The sequence below is a fragment of the Silurus meridionalis genome, chromosome 10, assembly GCF_014805685.1.
Source record: "Silurus meridionalis isolate SWU-2019-XX chromosome 10, ASM1480568v1, whole genome shotgun sequence".
NCBI lineage: Eukaryota > Metazoa > Chordata > Actinopteri > Siluriformes > Siluridae > Silurus > Silurus meridionalis.
In genome coordinates, this window is record NC_060893.1 from 12,710,303 (window position 1) to 12,734,193 (window position 23,891).

General features: G+C 38.0%; 1 protein-coding gene across 2 annotated transcripts in view; it reads right to left on the minus strand.

Moving 5' to 3' along the window:
• Positions 1-14,683, minus strand: part of trim44 (tripartite motif containing 44) — a 47,895-nt gene extending 33,212 nt beyond the window's left edge. Inside the window, exons 1-4 of one of the 2 annotated variants that reach the window (XM_046859673.1) lie at positions 14,426-14,683; positions 9,905-10,462; positions 7,842-7,919; positions 1,169-1,483 (exon numbers count right to left, since the gene is read on the minus strand). In XM_046859673.1, the coding sequence (XP_046715629.1) occupies positions 1,169-1,483; positions 7,842-7,919; positions 9,905-10,414 (903 nt within the window). In that variant the 5' untranslated portion in view covers positions 10,415-10,462; positions 14,426-14,683. The remainder of the gene's footprint in view (positions 1-1,168; positions 1,484-7,841; positions 7,920-9,904; positions 10,463-14,425) is intronic. The other variant, XM_046859672.1, reaches the window with a different exon arrangement.
• Between the last annotated feature and the right edge of the window lie 9,208 nt (positions 14,684-23,891).

Here is a 23,891-nt window from a genome sequence, read left to right on the forward strand (position 1 = left end):
GTAAGTGTGAGCATGACCTTGGTATGTGCAGTTGTTCTAGCTGTAGATTCATGTCAGACTCAGCACTGGCAAACATCCAGAGGCTCAATAACCTGCCTACACCACTGTCCTTCACGTATACATCTGCGGTGTGTGTGGTAAATCCTGCTGCCTTCAGAACTGCGTGTGTGTCCTGAATGCTTACACCACTGCCCTTCGTAAGCCTCCCTAGATTTGCTGAGACCTTCCCTTCCTCTCACGCTCTTCTTGTGGCCCTGAGAAACCACACAACCAATCTTAATAGCGTCATTCATCTAAAGACCTTCAAAACACACACCCACCTTCCAGTCAACCAACCTCGTTTAGGAATTTTTAGTGCACACTCAGGAGGACTGGCTCAGAACATTAACAGAGTTCAGGAAAAAAAAAAAGAAAACAAAAGACATTTTGGAAACATTTTCCGTTTCAGGTCCGATGCCTGGGGAGACTTTAGATGTTTAGACGCTTTTTATAGTGACAGTATGAGCCCACAATTATTTGTCTGAAAACGTGTGTGTCGCACTGATAAATGCAATGACCTTTGTGGTGAAGACAGAATAATAATTTATGGATTGACTCAGGCTACATTACCTGTTTCTGCATTCAAATCAGGTGGTAAATAACATCTCAGTGAGAAAGAGCTCAATTTATTAACACTTAGTTCACTAGTTCTCAGGCAATAAAAGTTGTGTAAATGGACTAACCAATCCTGCAAACTGATTTTCTCTGCTAACATTTCAGCCATTGCTCATAATAATGCTTGCATATATTGACTTCCTAAATTAAAAGACTAGACTTTTTCATCAAAAAGATTTATAAAATAAGAGTGTTATAGTGTTCATGAATTTCTAATGCAGTTCATTTGGCCATTTTTCTAATCAATAGCGTTTTTTTTTTGTAGCAATCACTGATCTTGTTAAAAAAATGTCAGTGGGTTTCTTTAGAGCTGAAATTTGTGTAATTTATGTTTGCTATGTTGTGTAAAAGCTTTCACTGCTGACAATAAATGTAATATAAAGATTTAATTTAATATTATGACATTGAAAATCATAGAAAATCCTACAAATGTTAAAACCTCAACTGCCAATGCACTTTACTCCAGTGCACTTTTTGTAAATGTAATCTGTTTTGAAGGAGAATATCTGCTTACCGGAGGCCTTGGTTCCAGCAGTGCGGCACCAGGGGGCTGCGGTTGTCCTGCCAGCAGAGGTGCCAGGCCGGCTGGGCCCACGCCATTTTGCTCAGCGTGATCAAGCTCACCCAGCTGCTGGGTGATGGAGTCCATCTCCTCCTGCAGTTTCTCGGTGTGAACGCTGATCTCAGCAATCTTCTCAGCGGCCTGTGCCGTCAAAAATGCCTCCTTCAGGTCTACCAGGTGAAGCACGCGCCACTCCTCCAGACGCACCAGCCTCTGTAACTCATCGAACTGCTGGTTCACGTAGAGCTCCAGCTCATCGGGGCTCATCTGGTCAAAAGAAAACAATGGACAAATTAACATGGGTTAGAGGGAAATGCAGAAAAGTAGAGCGGACAATATGAAAGAGCATGAAAGAGATGAAAATCATAGAGGAAAGGATAATTAGAGGAGACGTTGACACAGGCTTGCCAAATGAGCTAGGTCTAATTTCGTCCCTCTGATAAAAAAAAAAATAGCAAAATGGAAATATGGAGCACAGGCACAGGTGGAAGAGCAGAGGAATAATATATGTGAAGAAAGGGAGGAAGTAGGTAGCAATAAAGAGATGACATGATGGAGGGCCTGGCAGCCCAGAGACAGAGATTAGGCAAAGAGCCTGTGGGATCAAACTTGTCATCTTTAATAGCGGATAGTGAGGTTTTTCACATCCCATTTCACAATAAGGACTTTGGCTCAGTGTGCCACCATCCTACACCATCTGTTCAGGTTTCAGCACTTAAGTGCTTCATGTACTTCCTGTAAGCCTATTTCAAACCTTCCCTTCAGGACCTGCTTACAAACATTAATATCAACCTATACTTTTACAGCTAATACACCATGACCGTGACCTCTCACTAACACACTGACTCTCAATCTTCCTCTACTGCTCACTCATGTGTCAATTTTTGCCAACTTGCTTTGAGGCTAACAAATAGTAGGGTTTCTGCGAGAGTGAAAGGGAAAGTTTATAGGACTGTGGTGAGACCTGCGATGTTGTATGGTTTAGAGACAGTGGCATCGAGTAAAAGACAGGAGGTGGAGCTGGCGGTAGCAGAGCTGAAGATGTTGAGGTTTTCGTTGGGAGTGATGAGGATGGACAGGATTAGAAATGAGTTTATTAGAGGGACAGCGCATGTAGGACGTTTTGAAGACAAGGTGAAGGAGATGAGATTAAGATGGTTTGGACATGTGCAGAAGAGGGACATGGGATATACCGGTAGGAGAATGCTGAGGATGGAGCCGCCAGGAAGGAGGAAAAGAGGAAGACCAAGGAGGAGGTTTATGGATGTGGTGAGGGAAGACATGCAGATTTAGAGGACAGGGGGGTATGGAGACGGATGATCCACCGTGGCGACCCCTAATGGGAGAAGTCGAAGAAGAAGAAGAAGAAGAAGAAGAAGCAGCAGCTTTGAGGCAAACAAAGGACAAGAGTTCACATTTTATATTCTTTTTTGAGTTTGGAACAAATATTTCAACTTTAGTGTAGCCCAGTAATCAACAGTGCATGATCCAGGTGGCCGAAAGTTAACAAATCTATTATCCTAGGCTCTGCCTCATTATTAAAGATAAATAAGTTTTCAGAGTGAATAGTGCTTTCTCTTTGATACAAGCCAAACCGTGACCTTACATAAGCTGTTAACATAAGATGTTATCTCAAGCACTAGATAGATGCAATTGTTCTGATTAGTGTATGCAATTTCAAGTTTCATTACAATTACAATGGGGGGTGAGGCACTACACTACAGACACTAAAGACACTATAACAAAACTAATTGAGTGTCCTCTAGTTACCTCTTTGTCTTTCTGTTTATGGCATCTGTCATTAATTTGGGCCTACCCTTGACTGCCATTTGCACCTCCGCTTTAAATTAAGAGCTGTGGACAGCATCTGGTTAGTCACCCCAACTTCCTGTGCATGGCACCCTCTCTGAGGGTTCGCTTTGCTGTAGGGCTGATGAGATCACGAACTCTGGCAGTTCATTTTTACACATTCTTCAGTCTCAAAGGCTGAATTCAACAGCTGTACAAGATTTAATTCACCTACACTGAGCCCAAACTCATGGATTAAAAAGAGCATCTGGAAGGTGCCATTGTGGTTTTCCGAGCTGGCGACTCCAGATCATTAAACAGAGAAATCATTTCATTTCCAGTGCTAAAGAGCTGCGTGTCCGAAAACAAGAACTAGTGTCATCACAGGCGTCAGTGTTGCCTTGACAACCGCTCAGCTACATGGCCTCTTTTACGTCAAAATGTACATTCAAGAAAGTGTGTGGAAGAAAGAAACAGTTCTATTGACAGTTGCAATAAACTACACAAATAATCCACTGCTAACGACAGCAAACCTTGAAATCTAGCAGACTCAGTATAGACATCAGAAATTAAAAAGATCTTGAGCACAATTGTCGTCATGGTGCTCATGCTGAAAGAGTCGAAATGATACATTGCAAATTCCAATCCAAAAATACAACACCAAAGTGTTCTAATGATATTTGTAAGGTATTAAGCTTCCACTTCTGATTATGTAGTGGTTCTGTTTTATGAACAATGGAAACACAGGCTGTTTGCTGGGTCACTGAACCCGTATTGCTACGATGTCTAAGGTAAAGAGTAGCGGAAGTGGCTATAGACCTTCAGTGACAGTAAGCGAATCTATTCAAGAACAGAAATACAGAGTACAAAGTGCTGTCAATGAGAGAAATGCATTAGAGGCACATTAACACCAAATGGCTTTGAAATGGCCGTCACCTCGACCAGAGTGATGGCCCCTGTCTAAATGAGTGCTTTTTCCAGGAAGATTTTCTTCACTTTCTCTCTACTTGCTATTGGCATTTCTCTGTGGCTGTAGAAATTACATGGTAACTCAAAACAGAAAGGGAGAGAAAGAGAGTGTGTGAGAGAGAGAGAGAGAGAGAGAGAGAGAGAGAGAGAGAGAGAGAGAGAGAGAGAGAGAGAGAGAGAGAGACAGATAGAATGAGAGCTCTTTTCACCACTGAGTGTGAAGGCAAAAGAACTATAATGACTTCAAGCTCTGAACTATTCAAGTAACTTGTAGAGCAAAATGAGAGAAAGACAGAGAGAGAGAGAGAGAGAGAGAGAGAGAGAGAGAGAGAGAGAGAGAGATGGACCTGCCTAGATTGCAACATGATTCGTAGAGTTCTTGGGTTCTCTGCTACATTTTAAATATCTCCATATATTTTAGGACGTGCTAATAAAGCAGTATGGCAGATTTGTGAAGCACACGTTCCCCTGGTTACATTAATGAATCTGTCGCCTTCACTGAAGCCACTAAACACACATGGGAAACGAAAGGGAGAGTATGATACATACTGATCACATATGCTGAACATCTGCTGGTCTTTTTGTGATCCCTGTTAAAATCCCTGCTGGAGAAGAAACGAGAAAGAGCCAGGAAAGAAAGAAAAGAGAGAGGATGGAGTGCTGCACATAATATGTTAAACCACTCTCTATAGATGAGTATATATAATCAAATTCATCCCACACTTCCTTCAAATAGCACTCCATTGTCCCATAGGAAGACTGAGATATAAGATGGCAAGCATGACAATCTGGGGACATGAGTTGACATACCCTAAGAATGATATCTTTCCATTTATGCTCATATATATATATATATATATATATATATATATATATATATATATATATATATATATATATATATATATATATATATATATATATACACACACACATACACTGTATACACACACACACACACACACACACACACACACACACACACACACACAGAGGTTCTGGCAGGAATATTGGAGTAAATAAATAAATAAATAAATAAATAAATAAATAAAAATGCTTTAAAATGTCTTTTCTGAGGCCAGAAATGAGTCAAATCAGCCAAAGCAGCACATCTATACTTTTCACAGCATTTGATTGGGGGGAAAGGATAGGCACTTTCAGTGTTATTTTTATGACAAATTAAGCTTTCTTCAGAGTCAGCAAAGGACTCTAAAAATGACAAATTGCTCCTATAAAGTTACTTGAAACTGTGTTTTTTCCCCCCAAACTCACAAAAAATGCTTGATGTGGCAATTAAAAAAACATTAGGAAAAATAAGGGCATGCAAACTTTTACCCTCAGCAAATTGCACATGGATTTGCTTTAATACTTAATGACACATTTACCTGCCTTTTATTGACATCTGATGGTCAATACAACTATCAGATTTTTTTTCCAAGTTTTTCATTTATTCCTCTATTTTACGAAATACATCAAAACTACATTTGTTTTTTTTTACTTTACCCATGAGCAGGTTTGATATTTCATTCTTAACATTCACAAGTATAGGATGACTTTAAGCTCTTGTAAGCTACAGAGCCTCTTACACTTCTAAGAACTGGGCTAAGCAAAGCAGAACAGGACCAGATTATATGAATAAAGAAGAATTTGCTGTTAGTAAAGAAGAGAACAAAGATGGGATCAAGAGAAATACAGACAGACAAGCAGGAAGAAATTAAATCGTGGAGAAACTATAGAGAAAATAAAGTTGTAGGGACATAATTAAATAGGATGTCTTTGGATGCAATGGAATAAAAATTTCCCTTCACTTAGACTAGGAGATCCAAACCTGCTCCAGTTACATGGTTTGGAGTGGAAGATCTTGAGTGGCCTGCTACAGAGTTCTGACCTCAAGCCTAATGAACACCTTTGGGATGAACTGGAACACTGAATGTCCCCCAGGGATCCTCACCCAACATCAGTGACTTTACTTACACTCTTTGGGCTGAATGAACACAAACCTCCACATCCACACTGCAAGATCTACTGGAACATCTTCCTAGTAGAATGGAGGTTATTATAACAGCAAATGAGGACTAAATGTCACTAAATGAAGTGTGCAAAAAGAAAAAAGAAAATAGCACATAATAATCCTACAGTCAGGTGTCCACAAACCTTTCATGATAATTATATTCAACAGCATTGTGGGAACAGCACGGGTTAATGACAGTACCTTTTCACAGCATGTTCAAATTGCCGTTGCATTATGCAACTCTTTTATCATTCTTACTAGTGCTGTATTTCTTTAGAATAAGGAGAAAGTCAGACAAAAGTAAAGTTACACTAAATCATAACTGTGATTTAATTTCCAGTGTGGAAAAGAGAGAATGATCTCTTATACTGTAGGCATGAGATGCTTAAAATGAGCTGTTCAAATACAGGTGGTGATGAAATGCATGAGAAAAGTAGTGCTATTTAGACTATACGTCATTTCCAGAGTTATATTTGTGAAGTCATGTTACTGTAGGATGTCTTTGTAGGAGTAAAAACATCGACATCACGGTGTATTGCTTATTACCACTGCAACGCTGATCATTTTCATGATCAAAACACATCAAGAAAGGTTTCATTTCACAGTAATTTCTCTTCGAAAAACACATCATACATTTGGTCCATATTTGGTTGTATTTAATGTGGAACATCTGTGAAACACGTTAGTTTCTCACTTACGTTATAGCAACTTTAATAAGTTGTTACCCTCAGCAGCTTCTCTTGTTTCTTTCTCTTCATCTTAGTAACACAAAAGAGACTGTTTGTGAAACATAGCTAAGCCCTTCATCTGTAAGACTTTTCCATGTTGGAAGTTACAGCTTTATCTTGTACAAAGTATCATTGCTGGAGACTCCTTCCAACATAAGGAATAAAAGTGAAAATGCCACAGGAAACTTAGCTGGAACTACTGTCAGAGCTGATGTTCAAAATGTTCTTTATTTAATCAGAACATCACTTTGGTGCAGTATAATTTAATTTATTTTATTTATTTAACCGTTATTCAGCCAGGCAAAGACTCACTTTCTCTCTTTTTCAAGAAAGACCTTCCCAAAAAAAAAAAAAGACAGCAAATAAACTTTGGGAATATTGGAAAAATGTAACAAATATATACAGCACCATTTGCCAGTAAAGCCAGCTTCCATATGCTTTCTAAATGATTAGAATTTAACCAGTGAAAACAATTAAGTAAGTTTTATGTGCTTTTTTTGTACAGTACTGAATGCTGAAAGGGCAAATTATTTTCATCATTTTTTTTGCCAATTCCATTCGGACATGGAGATCAGCCAGCTGAAACCTGCTTTATAGCATTTACCTTCATTATAACGGCTTATTGTAGGCCTTGTGCCCACATAGAATGCGCTGGGGGATTTACCGGGCTACAATTCCACGACATGACCTTTGAACAACACCTATATTTTATTGTATCAAATCATACATTTGGCCAGACCTTGGTTTCGGTATGATCTAAGGAACAAGTGATGACAAATAGTACATTCTGGAGTGCACAAAAAACTCACTCTGAGAAAACAAGACAAAATCTTGAAATTAATGGATTATCCACTTAAATAATCATTTATAAACAAATCATTTGGAGGTGGTAGCTTAGTGGTTAATGCATTGGACTTTGAATTTGAAGGTTAAGAGTTAAAATCCCAGCCACACTAAACTACCATTCCTGGGCCCCTGAGCAAGGCCCTTAACTATATAAATTAGATACATATAAGGCGCTCTGGATAAGGGCATTTGCCAAATGTCATAAATGTAATTTTAACAATTGGCTAAAGACACTTGCTTCACTGAAAAAATAGTAGAATAAAAGCCAGTCTGGAACACTTACATTTGGACGGCTCCACCTGGTCTTGATCTTCTCTGACATTTCTTGAGTGTAGGCTAGCAGATCTATGCCCTCTTTACTCTGATACAGAAAGAATGAGAGAAATGTGAAGAGACACACTCTTCCGGTCATCACAAAGTATCTAAATGACAGTGCATCAGGTATAAAAGAGACATAAATCAATTAACTTCTAGCCTATGTGCAGTGTCCTATCTGTCACAACTAAATCCTTTTTAAATCAATAAGCTGGTGACTAACCATTCGTTACCATCTACATTCCAGATAGTGAACCCTTTACATGGTGGATCAGCATTCAGCTTCCTGCTGTTTGAGATCAGTGTATGTCTTGCCTTCTGTGTTGCTCTTTTCTCACACAAGGTCTAATTAAATGTTTAATGCCATGCATGATCACTTGCCTAACAAGGGAAATAAAGAGCAGAACAGTGCTGCATCGATGCTGGTCTCAACAGCCTTATTACTACCAGTATAAGAGCTCCAGTGTTTCTGTTAATTAAGGTTGATATTGATTTGCTACCTTGTTACAGTGTCTTTAATGCTAATTTTTTCTCTCTCACAACAGCGTATTCTAAAACTAAAGCGAGTCTGGTACGCTGTCAGCTCATACTCCTGTTATCTTTTTTTTACTATATATTATTACACTTTTTTTTATATAGTATGTGAACATTTGCTATGTGAACACACCGTTTCAGATTTATTCTCCCATTGCTGTTATTATAATCTTCTGGAAAGGCTTTCTACTGAAATGTTGTGTTGGAATTTGCTCATTCAGCCACAAGAACATTCCATAACAAATTTGTGCTAAGTTTCGAGAAGCCCTGCATTGTATGATGTATTTTTAATGATCTGTTTTAGAAACCAAGTTCTAAAGTAAAATGGGTTTGGAACAATACTTGAAATGGTCTCTTTTTTGTAAAGAGAGGTTTGAGTCTTATTGCTTGTTCAAGAAATCCAGGCAAAGTGCAAAAAAGTGACCTTATGTATTGTACTGTAATTTCCGGACTATTAAGCGCACCCAAATATAAGCCGCACCAACTGAATTTGACAAAGATTTTTATTTTGAACATAAATAAGCCGTCTATAAGTGTATAGATAAGTGTCTACACTGAAACTAATGAACTTTACACAGGCTTTACCGAAAGACAGTGTCTGTTACACGGCTTGTATATAAACAGTAGCCTACCAAGAAAGTCATTGTTCACTGTCTTCCTCCTTCCTTTCACAACAATATCTCTCGGGAGTTTTTCTTGTCATCGTCGTGCGTCTAAAAATCACCATTGGTGAAGCTTTTCTCCCGATGCCATGCAGCTCAGAACACAGGTGAAGTGTGTTTTTTCCATGCCCGGTTGTTTTCAGCGTGACGAATGATTCACATTTCATGTAGACAGTCCGAGTGAGCGGCAGATCAAACGTCAAAGGAACCTCATCCATATTTATGATGTAGTGCTGCCCGATTCAGTGGGAGCGCATCTGATTTAATATAAATAATTTCATTGGTTCACCTGAACTCGTTCGGCAATTTCATTGGTCTAATGTTACAGGGCTCAGTTTTTTGACATGAAGCTTGTGACCTGGGAAAAACCCAGGAAAAAATCCATATATTAGCCATTGTTTGAGCCGCAGGGTTCAAAACGTGGGAAAAAAGTAGCGGCTTATAGTCTGGAAAATACGGTACATGCTTCATCAAAGGTAGATGTGAAGAAACCATCTCCTATGCCTGAGGTTTGGTGACATGACTGTATTCATTTTCACATTATAATACTAATAATTTATAGCTCTAAGCGATGTTCATGTCTGACTGTGAGTTAAAGAAAAAAATTATTAGCCTTAAGAATGAAGAACAATAACTAACATAAAAAGTAAAAATCATTACTGTAGATAAATAAATAAAAAGATCAATCTGAATGATTACATTTATGATGAAAATCATTATTTTGCAAACCCTACTAGCATTCAAAATAGAAATAATTTCAGCGATTACACCTTTATTTTTTAAAGAAAATATGAATTGAAATTATGTTAAATCAAGGTCATTCACTCAAACTCACCTTCTGCCACATGTAGGCTTCTTGAAGTGTAATAATCTCATGCTCTCTGTGTTCTCCCTGGACAACGCACAACACACACACAATCCTTTCATCCTGTTTGCAGTACAACGATCCCTCCTGCCCATGCTCCTTACATCTTAGTCTTTCTACTGTCACTGTGTCTCTCTTTCCTGATTCACACCCTTTCTGCTCCTCATCCTGCTCCTCAATCGCTTCTCCTCCACCACCAGCAGCCTCGGCCTCCTCCAAATGGTTTTCATGTGCCTCAGGTTGAGCATTGATGTCTACGTTGGCGTCTACGGGGGGTTTTGGCGTGTTGTAGGGCTGAAGTGGATGTCTGGTGCTGCGTGCATGTTTTTCGCCGTGGACCACGCAAAAGGCAAAGCGGCAAATCACACACATTTGCGTAGCCGGCTGAGGTTCGTCTGGTTCACATGCGTCACATGTGCCGTCCATCTGGGGCAAGTCATCATCATTGGATCTTTCCCAGAATGCTCCTGGAGGGTTCATATTGGTGATGGGTAGCCGTCTAGAAAGAGAGATTAGTCCCAGGGAAGCCTATGGGGAGAAAAGAGCAATTTAAAAATAGCCCTGGCTCTGGGGATACGGTAAACACACACACAGAACAAATGTACTTTACTCAGCTTTCCACAGCTGAGCACAAGCTCACTGCACTAAATCACTCTCTGACTGTTCCCTCCTCCGATACTAACAGAAACAGAAAGATTGAAACTGTAAACAAAATTTGAAGTTCTGAGATCATCCGACCTGCAGCTCAATTAGTGCTGAAGTCTACTTACTTAGTGCAAGTCAGCAGCTCTGAGTCCCTACACAAATCAATTCAAAATGGAGTCTGGACAGTGGAGTGGCTACAAGGGAATGTAGTGAACACCAAATAGTTTATTTATCAAACAGAAATCAGACAGCAGGTTGGAGTGCACAGTATTGCTATTCACTGCTGAATTAAACATTATTTATTTAGTATATTTACACATAAATTCAGTGTGTAAGAGTTTAGGTGACAGTCTCAGTCTCATAAGCAGAAGTCAAAGCACAGTTTAAATCTATGTCAGTGAGATTAAAGTGATAAATGTGTAAATGTGTAAATGTGTGGACGTCTGTTCAGGAACATCCCAAATGCAACAAGCTTCTACAGTATGATCGGATGGGGTTTGGGATAAAGCAGAGGGCCATTACCACCTCGAAGAGGCGTATTTTCCAACCCCAGCATGACATACAAAAATTGTTAGCCAAAAATTACAGTTTTAAATGTTTATTAACAAATGACACTCTATATAGCTTATAGTTAACATAACAGAACCTCCACTAGACAGGTTTTTTCTTACAAACATTACAGCAGCTTTAAATGGACATTCCCTCACCAGCCTCTCTTTTTTCCTTCCTTAAGAGCCACTGTTCCAGAGAAGTCAAGTTGCAGTTGTTGCGTTATTTTGTCAAAATAAAAATTTGGCATGAAAAATTTAAGCAGTATAGGAAATATGTGTTAGAGCCGAGGAACATTGCTGTTTTCTTTTATGGATCAAAGATTAAAATTAAGTGTGCATCTTCAGGACAGTGTTTTTATTACCTTCCAGATTCTCAGAACCTCCACTAGACAGGTTTTTTTCTTACAAATATTACAGCAGCTTTAAATGGACATTCCCTCACAGCCTCTCTTTTTTCCTTTCTTAAGAGCTACTGTTCCAGAGAAGTCAGCTGAGGAGGCTTGGACACAATATTATATCTCACAGTTGGCATTCCTTAGGGGAAGGCTTGTATGTATGGCTGTGGATATTGAAGTCTAGACTGACCTTCTCAGCATGCTGCCACTGAAATGCCACCAAGAAAAGCAGAAAGAAAATACATTTGCTAATGAATGAATGAATGAATGAATGAATGAATGAATGGATTAGACAAAAAAAAGCAGCTTGTCATGGCACTGAGAATCTGGAAAGTAATAAAAACACTGTCCCGAAGATGCACACTTAATTTTAATAGTTGATCCATAAAAGAAAACAGCAATGTTTCTCGGCTCTAACACATATTTCCTATACTGCTTAAATCTATCATGCCAAATTTTTATTTTGACAAAATAACGCAACAACTGCAACTTGAAAAACGTCCTGATTGTAATATGCCTTGACCTGAGACTCAATCCATTAACATTAAATAAATGTCTTCTTAAAAACTGCATCACTATAACAACAATTATAGCACTACAATCAGAGATATGCTGTTACAGAACATCACCTTCTGACCAATCAGATAAGAGCAGAGCGTGGTTATGAATGGCCTTTTAGAATCCATGTCAATGACTGTTGTTGAGGAATTACTGTAGTTTACCACATTTCACCCTGGTGATAGACATGATATAGACATATGTTTTCACCAATGAGTACACACTCAAGCATCAGTCTCCTTCACACAAATGCTGACTCTTGCTCCAAGAAATCTCTTATATATGATAATGTATAAAAATACATCAAAATTTTAAAAGTGAATTAACTTTTGTCATAAAAACAAAGACACTGGTGTGGCATTCTACCAATAATGCACATATTACTGTCCATTATTAAACAGCGCTCAACTCAGTGAACTCAAGAGACACATACATGACTGGCTTTTTCACTGCACATCTTGTATATTAGTTTAATTATATCTATAAATAATTCATAAAATAGCTATTAAATTATATCTTTTAAATGTATATGGGTAATAAGTGGTTAAAACCCTGCAATGCTTCATCCCGAATGATTCACTTATTGCTCTCATGATTGTTTTGGTTCACCCACAAGGTTGTATTGTGTCTTATTTCTTGTGTAGTCTTTAAAAAGGGTCCCTTCAAATCACTCTTTGGAGTTGGAGAGTCTCACATCAAAGGGGACTTGGCAGTGACCTCTGAACCAAATGTTAGAGGACCATTCACAGATGTATTTGATGGGAATAGAAAGCAGCAAGTTGAAGGAAGCAAATAAAAAAAATAAAAATAAAAGTGAAAAGGGCCAAAGTGAAAGAAACTCAATATAAATATATATCTATAAATAAATAAATGCTCTTGATTTTATATGTAAATAATGGATGCAATCGGCTCTTTTCAACCCTGTAGATTGTTAGAATTTGTCTGTGTGGTATTTTTTGGAAATTGGGTTTTGGTCTTGGGATTGACAACATGATTATGAAACTAATTTGTCTCAGAAAGAAAAAAGGTTTTACTCGTCTCTGTGCAATCAATTATTTCTAATTGTTTTTTGTTTGGAGCTCGTAGAAACAATCAGCAGAAGCATATGAGTAATGACAATGAACACAACAAACAACATTCAGGAATTTAATAAACTTTTAAGGACTGTTCCAAATCTTTTACTGTTTACTGAAGCTGATATAGACAACTGAACACACACTAAATGAACAAAAGGTTTGTGGACACCTGAGCAGAAGATTTGTATGTGCTTTTTGAACATCTCATTTCACATTTAATCCCTATTTACTGTTATAATAACCTCCACTCTTCAGGGAAGATGCTCTACTAGATTTTAGAGTGTGTTTGTGGAGATTTGTGCTTATTCAGCCACTACGGTGCTAGTTTGGGTTTGCACTATGGTGCAACCAATGTAAACCATATCTTCTTGCTTCGTGTAAACACATTTGGGTCACATAGTTCAAGTAAAGGGAAAGTTTTATCCTACCATATTCAAAGACCTATACATTCTATACAGTTGTGTGCCTCCAAATTTGTGGTAACATTTTGGGAAGAAGTACATATGGCTGGAACAGTCAGATGTCCCAATACTTTTGTCCATATATTTTTTTAACCTGTATGGAAATTGGAGCTGAGGGTATCAGCTGAAACCTGATATATCTGCTATGAACGTCCGCTAGCAACTGAGCCAACACGAGTCTGCGTGTTTGGTGTTAGGTGAGGCGTGTGGGACGTGTTGCTGGTGTGCTTCAAGTTGTGTTCAAATGCAAGATCTGTGACGTGTCACTCAACACCACACGTTCATAACATCACTGGAGGGATTTCTGTACAATCCAGTATCTGCTTAGTTACTCATAGTAAAATACAAAGTCATGATATTCATGAGTTCCTGTAATTATCAGGACATGCTATAAAACTCTCTGAAGTTTTTATATTATACACATGAAGTTTTATATTACACACACACACACACACACACACACACACACACACATCTCTAAATTCTGATGCCCTTTCTGTCCCTCTGCAGGACAACACCTAAAGATATAAGACATGCTGCTACAGAGTGAGGCATAGACCTTTCCTTTTTAATACCCAGTCAAATAAATGTCCAGACCCAGACCCAGGCCCACAAACACACACACACACACACACACACACACACACACACACACACACATATGGTGAGTCATAACAAACTATAGTGAATCCTGTTAATCCCCTGCAACCTAAATGCCCAGACCCCTGCGCGCGCACACGAGCACATACGGGCGCGCGCACAGCACTCTGCTCTGTAGCTCTGCAGCTGGCTGTGTGTAAATTACCTCTAGTCCTGTGAGCTCGTCGTGTGACTGAAATAGGTACAGTCGAAAATCTTGGTTCTTTTCCTCTCTCAGTCGGTTTGTGTGTGTGAGCAGTTAAATGAAGCTAACACTTCCTTAGCATTGCCTGTGTGTATTCTCCTGCTCCGGCCTCATTTGCTTTCACTTTCCCGCTGAGCTCAATAAAAGCTGCTCCACTTCCGTGTTCTGCTCGTTTTTTTTAAACTTCCTGTTTGTGCCGCGACAGACAGAGGGGACAGAAAGCATGAGCGAGAGACATGCTCATACTGCAGAGGGAGTGAGAGAACAAGACAAGCTCTCTTAATCCAGGGAAAGAGAGAGAGAATCAGTGATGGTTGCAAATACAAAAATGGATTTGCATGCTTGCAAAAAAAAAAAAAAGAGTGGAGCTATTATGCTCTCCCCTTATGAGCTGCTTATTGACTGCAACAGCATAGTGATGGCTTATATTTTGTTTCAGTTGTTTCTAGTAAACAAATTAAACAAATAAAACTAATGAAAAATGGTTCTGGACCATGCAACCGTATATGCCTGCCTTTTGTAAAATATATATTTATCCTAAGATTTTTCCAGCACATAAAAAAAATAACCTGTTGACCTCTAAAAACACTGTACATTTAGTATTATATACATTTTTAATTTTCAGACAGTTATCATTAATCTTCAGTAACCACAGTTTCAAATCAAATTTTTATTTGTCACATACACATACATACATACAAGGTACGACATGCAGTGAAATGATTTTTTACAACGGTCCGGCATGAGGGAATAGAATGGGAGAAAAATAAAACAAAGAAAAAGAAGGCAGATAAATGAAGTATAAAACGATATAAAATATAAGAATATATAAAGATATATATGGGAGAAAAAGAAAAAGTTTCATATGTGGGGTGCACCAAGTGGAAACACACCTTGAAAGGAGCACAATTAAGTCACAGGACACCATTTAACCAAACACTAAAACACTCATTTACACCAAAGTGCATGTACTAGCAGGCTTTTGGGGATGTGGAAGGAAACTGTAGGACCAGGAGGAACACACAGGGACACAGAAAACATGCACTCTGCACAGACAAAAACATAAAGCTGTAAAGTGGCCAGGCTAAATAGTGCACCATAATGCTGGCATTATAGTCATTAGTCTGTTTTATATATATAATTATATACATAACAAAAAAGTGTGAAACAACTGAAAATATGTCATATTGTAGGTTCTTCAAAGTAGCCACCTTTTGCTTAGATTACTGCTTTGCACACTCTTGGCATTCTCTTGATGCCTACTTTGAAGAACCCACAATATGACATATTTTCAGTTAAATTTTTGTTATGTATATAATTCCACATGTTAATTCATAGTTTAGATACCTTCAGTGTGACTACAATTTTCATAGTCATGAAAATAAAGAAAACTCTTTGAATGAGAAGGTGTGTCCAAACTTTTGGTCTGTACTGTATATATATATATATATATATATATATATATATATATATATATATATATATATATATATATATATATAAACTTTTGGTCTGTACTGTATATATATATATATATATATATATATATATATATATATATATATATATATATATATATATATATATATATAATATGTATTAGCCTATATATTGTACAGTAGAAATTGTTTTAATATTTCCAAACATTTGTCTTTCTGTGTAAAAGAAAGAAGAACATATTTGAAAAAAATGTTTGTACACTGGTAACACACACACAAACATACACTGACCAACTAAAAGCAGTTCAACATCTCTTTTTCACTATAAGCTATTGCTGACATTTGCGGTATCATAAAACTGAATCAATATACGTTTGTGAGTGAGTGTGTGTGTCATCCCAGAGGAGACGGAGATGAATCATGGACAACAGCTCATGCCATCAGCCTGAGATCAAAGTAGCCTTGATGCTTAGCATGCATGTCGCCGATCACAGTTGTGCTTTGAAACCTGCATCCCACGAGAGCAGGACGTGTATAATCAATTTACTGTAGGTTACTGCACTCTTATAAATCATCTTCTGGTAATATTCCAACATAGCCAAGTCACTTTTTCCTCAGAAAGTGTGCCATAGATGATCTATATCTTCCATTTCACCAGCCCTCGCAAATAATTCTCGATTTCTGGTCTTGCAAGATGGATTCATTAAGAGCTCTCCCTTTCTCCCTCCCACTTAAGTGCTTCCCACATGCCAGTCTTTTCATGTTACACAAAAGCCACCACACTAAGTGCTTGACACCAGAGCTGCTTTTATATAATCACTCTGAACACACACATTGCACTTTAGTATGACTCACATATTCATATTAAGAGGTATGGCATATGAGAGAAGTGTTGGAACACAACACATCATCCTTAATGCGTTTTTAGACTGGCACAGCTGGAATGACATGACTTTGGTTGGAGGTCAGCCCACCTCAGGACCTGTCATAGATAAATAAGTGTTTTGACCAGTCATAATGCTGCCAAGGCTGCCTACTGTCTTCTACTCTTTAATAGGATTGCTATAAAATGTCTGCTGCCCTGCCAGATGAGTTGTCCTCAGGGAGGGTAAACATGGACAGACCCACCTGAAGATATTTGTGCAAGGTGCAGACAGCTACTTGTCTCAGACTTGATAAATAAGAAGGGGCTAAACATGCTTCCTTCAAATTAAAATTTTTGACATGTACTGATTTACCCTTGATGCCACCCTGGTTCCAGGCACAGGATGATAAATGCTCACAGTTCCAGCATTCCTAGGGGGATTACTGCTGTGGCTGCCATTTTCAATTCTAGGATTCTTAACAGGAGCTGATCTTAGCACACAGCAACCTGGCTGAATCTGAATATCAAGTGTAATAATGTCTTCTACACTTGAGTTCTCAGTGACACTAGTTTTACACCAATGAATTCTGTGGCCTGTTTTAGTGTTTAAAAGCTTTTTCTCTTGATATACCCACATTGTGTGCAAGTAAAGTGTATGTGTCCTGAATGGCCTTTTCCTCGGTGGGGGACATATACACATAGGAGGCAGTTACTGATTTTGGCAGTATCCAAGATGCCCCTAGTTGCCAGGCAATTCAATGACGCTTGCATAAACCTAAAGCCTGTGGTGCTAGAGAGAGGGCAAATTGTAAAACTCTGAATTTGAATGCCTATCCTTTGAAGGCAAATCTCAAAAAGCTTCAGTGTTTTTAAGAGAACACTGAGGGGATATGAAAGCAGATAGTATCCAGTCCTGTGATTTTATGACAAATTATTTTGAAAATCTTGCCATACTATAAAGAAGGAGAGGTAGGAACCAATTTAAAACCCTCAAATCAAGTACAGAATGAAATCACTTTTTTTCTGAACGAGAAATTATGTTAAGCAGAAGCCTTTGTTTTAAACCTTGGGTCTACATTTTTTGAACACATAATGAATTCTTTAGTCCACTCACAAAATGTAGTCATTATCTAATGGAAAGTGTTTTAATCTCCAAATTTTATGATGTTTTCCCACTGCTAGCTCTCACCTTTTATTTGCATGCTGTCACACCCATTAATAAAGGGGGGGTTGGTGTGTTATCGAGGGTCCTATTACAATACGGATGTGGCATTACTCTCCCTGACTAATGCTTGTGTAACGGGTTGCAAAAAAAAAAAGGTTTTGCTTGAATGGTCCATTTCACCATGCTGCTTCCGTCCTTCCTTCCTTCCTTCCGAGACATGTACTCTCCTTTCATGGGCCTCTTTCTGCTGGCCCAAAGGCAGATTATATGGAGTTGATTTGCATGTGTCCAGCACAGTGGATTGTGCTAACCACTTGTATCACCATGTGGAAACCAGGTGGGAGAACACTGCTCCATACAATCGCATGACACTCCTAGGTGGAAGGGTTTCACTCAGCTCTTTCACAGAGGGATTAACTTCTGCAGTTGTGACGAGTCACTGAAGTGTAAGAAGGGCTTGAATGTTGGATAGTAGTCTCCAAGCATTGCAGTTCCATCTTTTAAGCTCCCCCTTTCTCTTCCCTCCTCTCTCTGCTGAGCTACAGTATACAGGCATGTGAGAAACAAGTGTTCTTGCTCCCTTTTTCTTTTTCAGGGATTTATGAATTTTAAAATTGAAAATATATATTTGTAAACTGTTTATTTCTGTTAAGTTGCTTTGGGACCACATCCATATTTAAAGTGCTGTACATATAAAATTGAATTGAATTAAATTGAATCATTGATCTCAGCTGAGCCATGTTTGTGTACATGTGGGCCGACATATGTACTACATCAAAAGAAAGAATGGGAAAAGATGGCTGGGTTTTTTATTTTATTTTATTTCAAAAGCATGTCAAAGTCATCCTAGTGTTTCTCCCTACTCATACTGTGACTGAATGTAATCTAGCAGTGAAGACAATGAAAGAATTTACAGGAATTTTGGGTCTTAATTACTAAACCACCTCAAATGAGCAATAACATACATTTCATGCGGATGAAATATGTTCATAAATATGGCATATATTCATGCCATAACACTGATCTGGCCATTAAATAGCAACAAAAACAAAGATCATTTGTTTCAACTCAAACTGGTAGGTGTAAGATTACAATTTGTCTTATGTGGAAGACTGGTTTGCAAGACATATTTTTATTTTCTTATATGCCACAGAAGGCTGAGACCAAATGGTGCAGTATGCCACTGCAGCATAGTTGGCCAATATTAGACAAGTCTTGGCTCTAGTCCTTAAACATAATTTAAAAGAGAAGCAAATGGTCCTCTGAGATAAAAGCTCTCACTTCAAATGAAAGAGTTTCAATGTGTAACTGAAGGATGGCCTCACTGAGTATAAAGCCTGTGGAAAAAATAATATGTAATAATTCTTGGTGAGAAGACTTTCCCAAGACAATTTTTTAAATGCAAAAATGATGCATTTGTTTTCTTTATGTCCACAGACATTTGCACGGAGCCAAGAACCAAATAACTATATTAGGCTTCTATTTAAGAGAAAATAAGAAGAAGATAAAGCCTCTCATTATTAATAGCTGCAAACATCAAAGCAAGTTGCTTAGTGAATGGGTTGAAAATGCCCTTCAGTGATCCATCAATGATGAGTTCTAAGTCAAGTGCTGAAGCCAAAAAAAGCAGTTTAAAGAAGTTGATTTTTCTCCAGATTTCTCCACCCTGTCTCAGTCCCGGAGAAGCCAGGCCCAGATAAGGAGGCACAGTTAAAGATAAAGCATTGAGGACTCTGACATACCATCGTTTCTGTCATTCCTTCATATAGTTTATAAAATCCTGGCATCCTCAGCTCATTTGGATACTGCTTCCAAATTGCAAACATCAATGTGCATCCATAGATGTCTTCTTCTGCCACCACTATCCGATTTCTATTTCTGGGAACTCACTTCTTGTTAGTGAAAAAAAAGCCTATTCAACATTCATGCCATATTTTCATCTTTTCTGTTCAGTTCTTAATCATGATTTGGAGCAATTTGTGTCTTTCAGATACAATACAATGCTCTATTAGAGATTTATAGTGCTGCAAATGTCCTGCAAGCTGTTTCCACTGAGAGCTGTAAACTATTTGGATTTATTTAAGAGCTGTTTAGTGTGTGGAAGTGAGATGTTTCATTAAATATTGATTTTAAGGCCCAATGGGGGAATTAGAAAAATAGCTGTTAGTGCACTCTTGAAAAAATGCTGATATTGCAGAAATGACAGGTAGCAGCTTTGTCCAATGTCACATTCATATCCATATTCATGCTGTATTTTAGTTTGTTGCTCTTCACTACATAATTCCTCTGAACTGTATCCTTTGTGGAGAAAGAAAATAACATAGGACACTCTACCGAACGTAGGCAGCAATCTAGATCACGACCGTTCTGCCGGAACGCTGTGGTTAACTTGACATGAAGGTGCCGGATACTTTCATATCTGTGATTCATCTTTGGCAGGCAGACCCTGGTTTGCTGCTAAGTACTGCTGTGTTTTATTATAAAGGGTTCAGATACCTTGGGACAGACCCAGATGCTGAGATTTACTGCCAAAGTCGCCTGTTTAATCTCTGTGTTTGTTGGCTAGGGGAAACAGTTTGACTGTGTGTGCTTTTTGGCAAATTAATAAGGGACATACTTTAATCCTGACACATAGACTATACACAGCTGTTTGCATGTTTGCTTCTCCCAGATCTTTCCCCACACCCTGTCATTCAGACAGCATGCTACAAAGAGAGAGAAAGAGACACATACACATACACACAGGAGAAGTGTCGTATAAGTATTTGACAGCTCATTTTTCTGGTCAAGGGGAGAATACTTATTAATCTAAGTTGGTTGAGCCTGCATCAGAGCAGTTGGGGCAAAAAGGGCATTACATCAGAGTGCAGATTAGAACCAGTCTTGCTTTTGCCTATAACAATAACAGCCTTTCTCTAACATCTTCCAGCCAGAACACAGCTATTTTCCACAGCTGTGATGGTCCGATGCCAATGCTGCAGGTCCCCCCCCCACAAATATTTAGTATTCACATTTGGAAATAATGTGTTGGCTGAGAGAGTTTTATGGAGCAAACAAAATATCAGAAATAAGATTCCAGTATTAAGGAAGGAGTTTAATGATATTAAACTAGAACAAAGATAAAAACAAAAGCCCTAAAAATATGTATTTGAAACCAAAGCCTCTGGTGGGGCTTTTAAAATGGTTAATTCTTTTTTTTTTTATTTTATATTTTTTATGTCCACTTCAGGCAACAGCTCATAACTCATGCAAGTAAACCACAACTCCTAAATAAATGTAGTGTTCATGATTAAACTATAAATATCAGGTATTGTACAACAATCACAGAATTCAGCTTGGAAAAATGGCATTAACTGAGTTGCACGCTATCTCTGTTCTCAGTGTTTTTGCTAACCAGTGTGATAATGTGTCCTCTGCTTTAGACATCATGGTTAAGGTGTGCTCAATTTCTGCATGGTTAATACCTAACCATAGCCCATATACCCCTGCGGTTGTGTTTTTATTATGTGCATTTAGCATGCTTCCTTGTGCACTGATAGCCAACAGCAGCAAGTTTACAGGCTAAAGTTAACTAGCTTTATAACTTCTAGCATTTTTCATAGTTTGTTTTTAAAGGAAAATGACCACTTTTAAAAGAAATAAAATGGCAATAAAAAACAAAAAAAACAAAAAAACTTTAAAGCACTTTAAAGGTTTTCATCTCTTTCTGCTCTGCTAACAGTTTCTCAGTGTTGGAAAGCAGTATGTTTAACTCTGGGCTCATTTTTGGGCTCATCTCCAATGACTAATGAAGTTTTATTTTTAGAGTGTGATAATCTGGCTCTTCCATGTGCGGAGCAGTGTTGGTATAAGGAGACCTTGCACTTTGCTCAGCTTTTGACATTGCTTGGCTAGTAGTACAAGTTCCCTGGTGTTTGGAGCCAGTGTTTAATAGTAATTTTTTGTGCAAATCTGGGCAATAAACAATTCAGTTTTGTGGCCATTATGTGTTGACATGTAATTTAGAATGTGTATGGTGTAAATCAATAAAATAAAAACAGGAAACAGTAATTTTGGTATGAGTCTGGTGCACTGCTGTGTTACGAATCAGTTATTTGTTCTGAATATGTGGCAGTGAAGTGTTCGAATTTGGTGCATTGATTTTTGTATGAATCTGATGCAATTATCTGGACCAATGGATCCAATCTTAAATTTAGACAGGACACAATGTTTCATAAGCTGATCATTTTTTAAATGAATAATGCTACAGAAAATGCTCCACAGGTTATTTTTCATACAAAACCCTCTGCAACTTTTTCATGATTGCATTTATATTGTATAAATGATAAATTATGATAGAAAGCCAAACATTCCAGTTTTCCAGTTTGAGTGATAGCTTGTTTGCACTGTCTCAACTGTTTCTGTCACAATTTCTAAGGTTTTTAATTGCTTTTTTGTGTGGTTATTGTTTTCAGGGTTTTTCTTTTGCTTTTTTTTTAACCTGCTGTTGCTGATTAGCTTATTGTTGCAGTGAATACTAATAATTTGTTTGATGGTGTTATTCTCTCTCTCTCTCTCTCTCTCTCTCTCTCTCGCTCTTGCTCTACTTTTATGCTAATCATTTGAAGTGAGAATAGATCGGAATGTACACACTCCTACACCCCTCACATAGGTATTGTTAAATGGCTAGACATAGTTATTAAGAGTGCAGGTCTTAACCCCTGTTTTCTTTTGCTAGACTTATTCTCATTTCCTATCTACATGTTTCTCTGTGTTTTTGAAAGTTAGGTTAGCTATTTAATAAAGCTCAAATCTATGTTCTACAGGAGATTATCTCCATAAACAAATCCCTGACTGTCTTTTTGCTGTTTGAATATTTTGTTGGTTTGCAAGTGTTCGTGTAGTGTTTCTGTCACTGTAATAAAGTCTTTATCTATACTTTTAAATCTCTGCCAGGGTCTCATGTTCCACAAACCCATACCATCTTTCCAAACCTCAATCTTGTTATTGTTCTCGCATGCACAATAGTCCTTAACAACTCCTGTGAGAATGTAACATCATGCCATTCTGACTACAAGAATTAAGTCTATATGATTCATTTTCTATGAATAATCCCAAACTTGCACTCCATTCATTTGTACTGTATTGCTACAGAGCATTTTGTTCTATTTTAAACAGAATGTCACCATTTATGTTGTTAACTAACGCTACTTACATGCAGAACACTGGTTCTACAAACACTGAATAACTACCAAGGATGGCGAGAATTGCCTGGCCAACTTTTTGTGTGTATTCAAGCTAACAAAATGATAAATGTCATGTATACATAAAAAAAACAAAAAAAACAATGCTGTAACACAGCCATTTTCCCTTTTCGACCCTTTGTTAATTCAGGCTCTAAATGATAAGAAATCCAGTTGGTTATCCAGAGAGCGCATAGAACCACAATAATTACATGTTGAACATTAAATGTGAGTAAGAATGAGACTACTATACTCCCAGCTCTGGGAGGGGCAACTTTTAAGTGTTGGGAATTTCCTGCTTTTTGGTGGGGGCATATTAGAGCCAGACATCCAAGTACAACAGGATCCTGATTCCCTGGCTATGGAGACAAGGTGTTATTTAAAGTACAATGATTAAAACGTTCAATTTGAACACATGTATTGGAAGTTTTAAAGAGCATCTCTGTTCTGAGGTGATGGAAGAGTACAACTAGACAGTGCAGTGTTAATGAGTGTGGCAAGAGTTAACTCTGACTAACACATACTGTATAGAGTGGGGGATTTTAAGAACCAGGTTTTAACTGGCAACCACCTTCCTTCTTATAAAAGATAAATCATTTTGTTAGTCATATAAGTAAAATAATTGTTGCACTGTAGACTCTAACTGTCTAAGCATGCTTCTGTTCAAGAAAAAAAGCTTGGTGGATATAAATTTCAGGATCAAATATTAATGAGGGCCTGGGGCTTGAGAATGTTC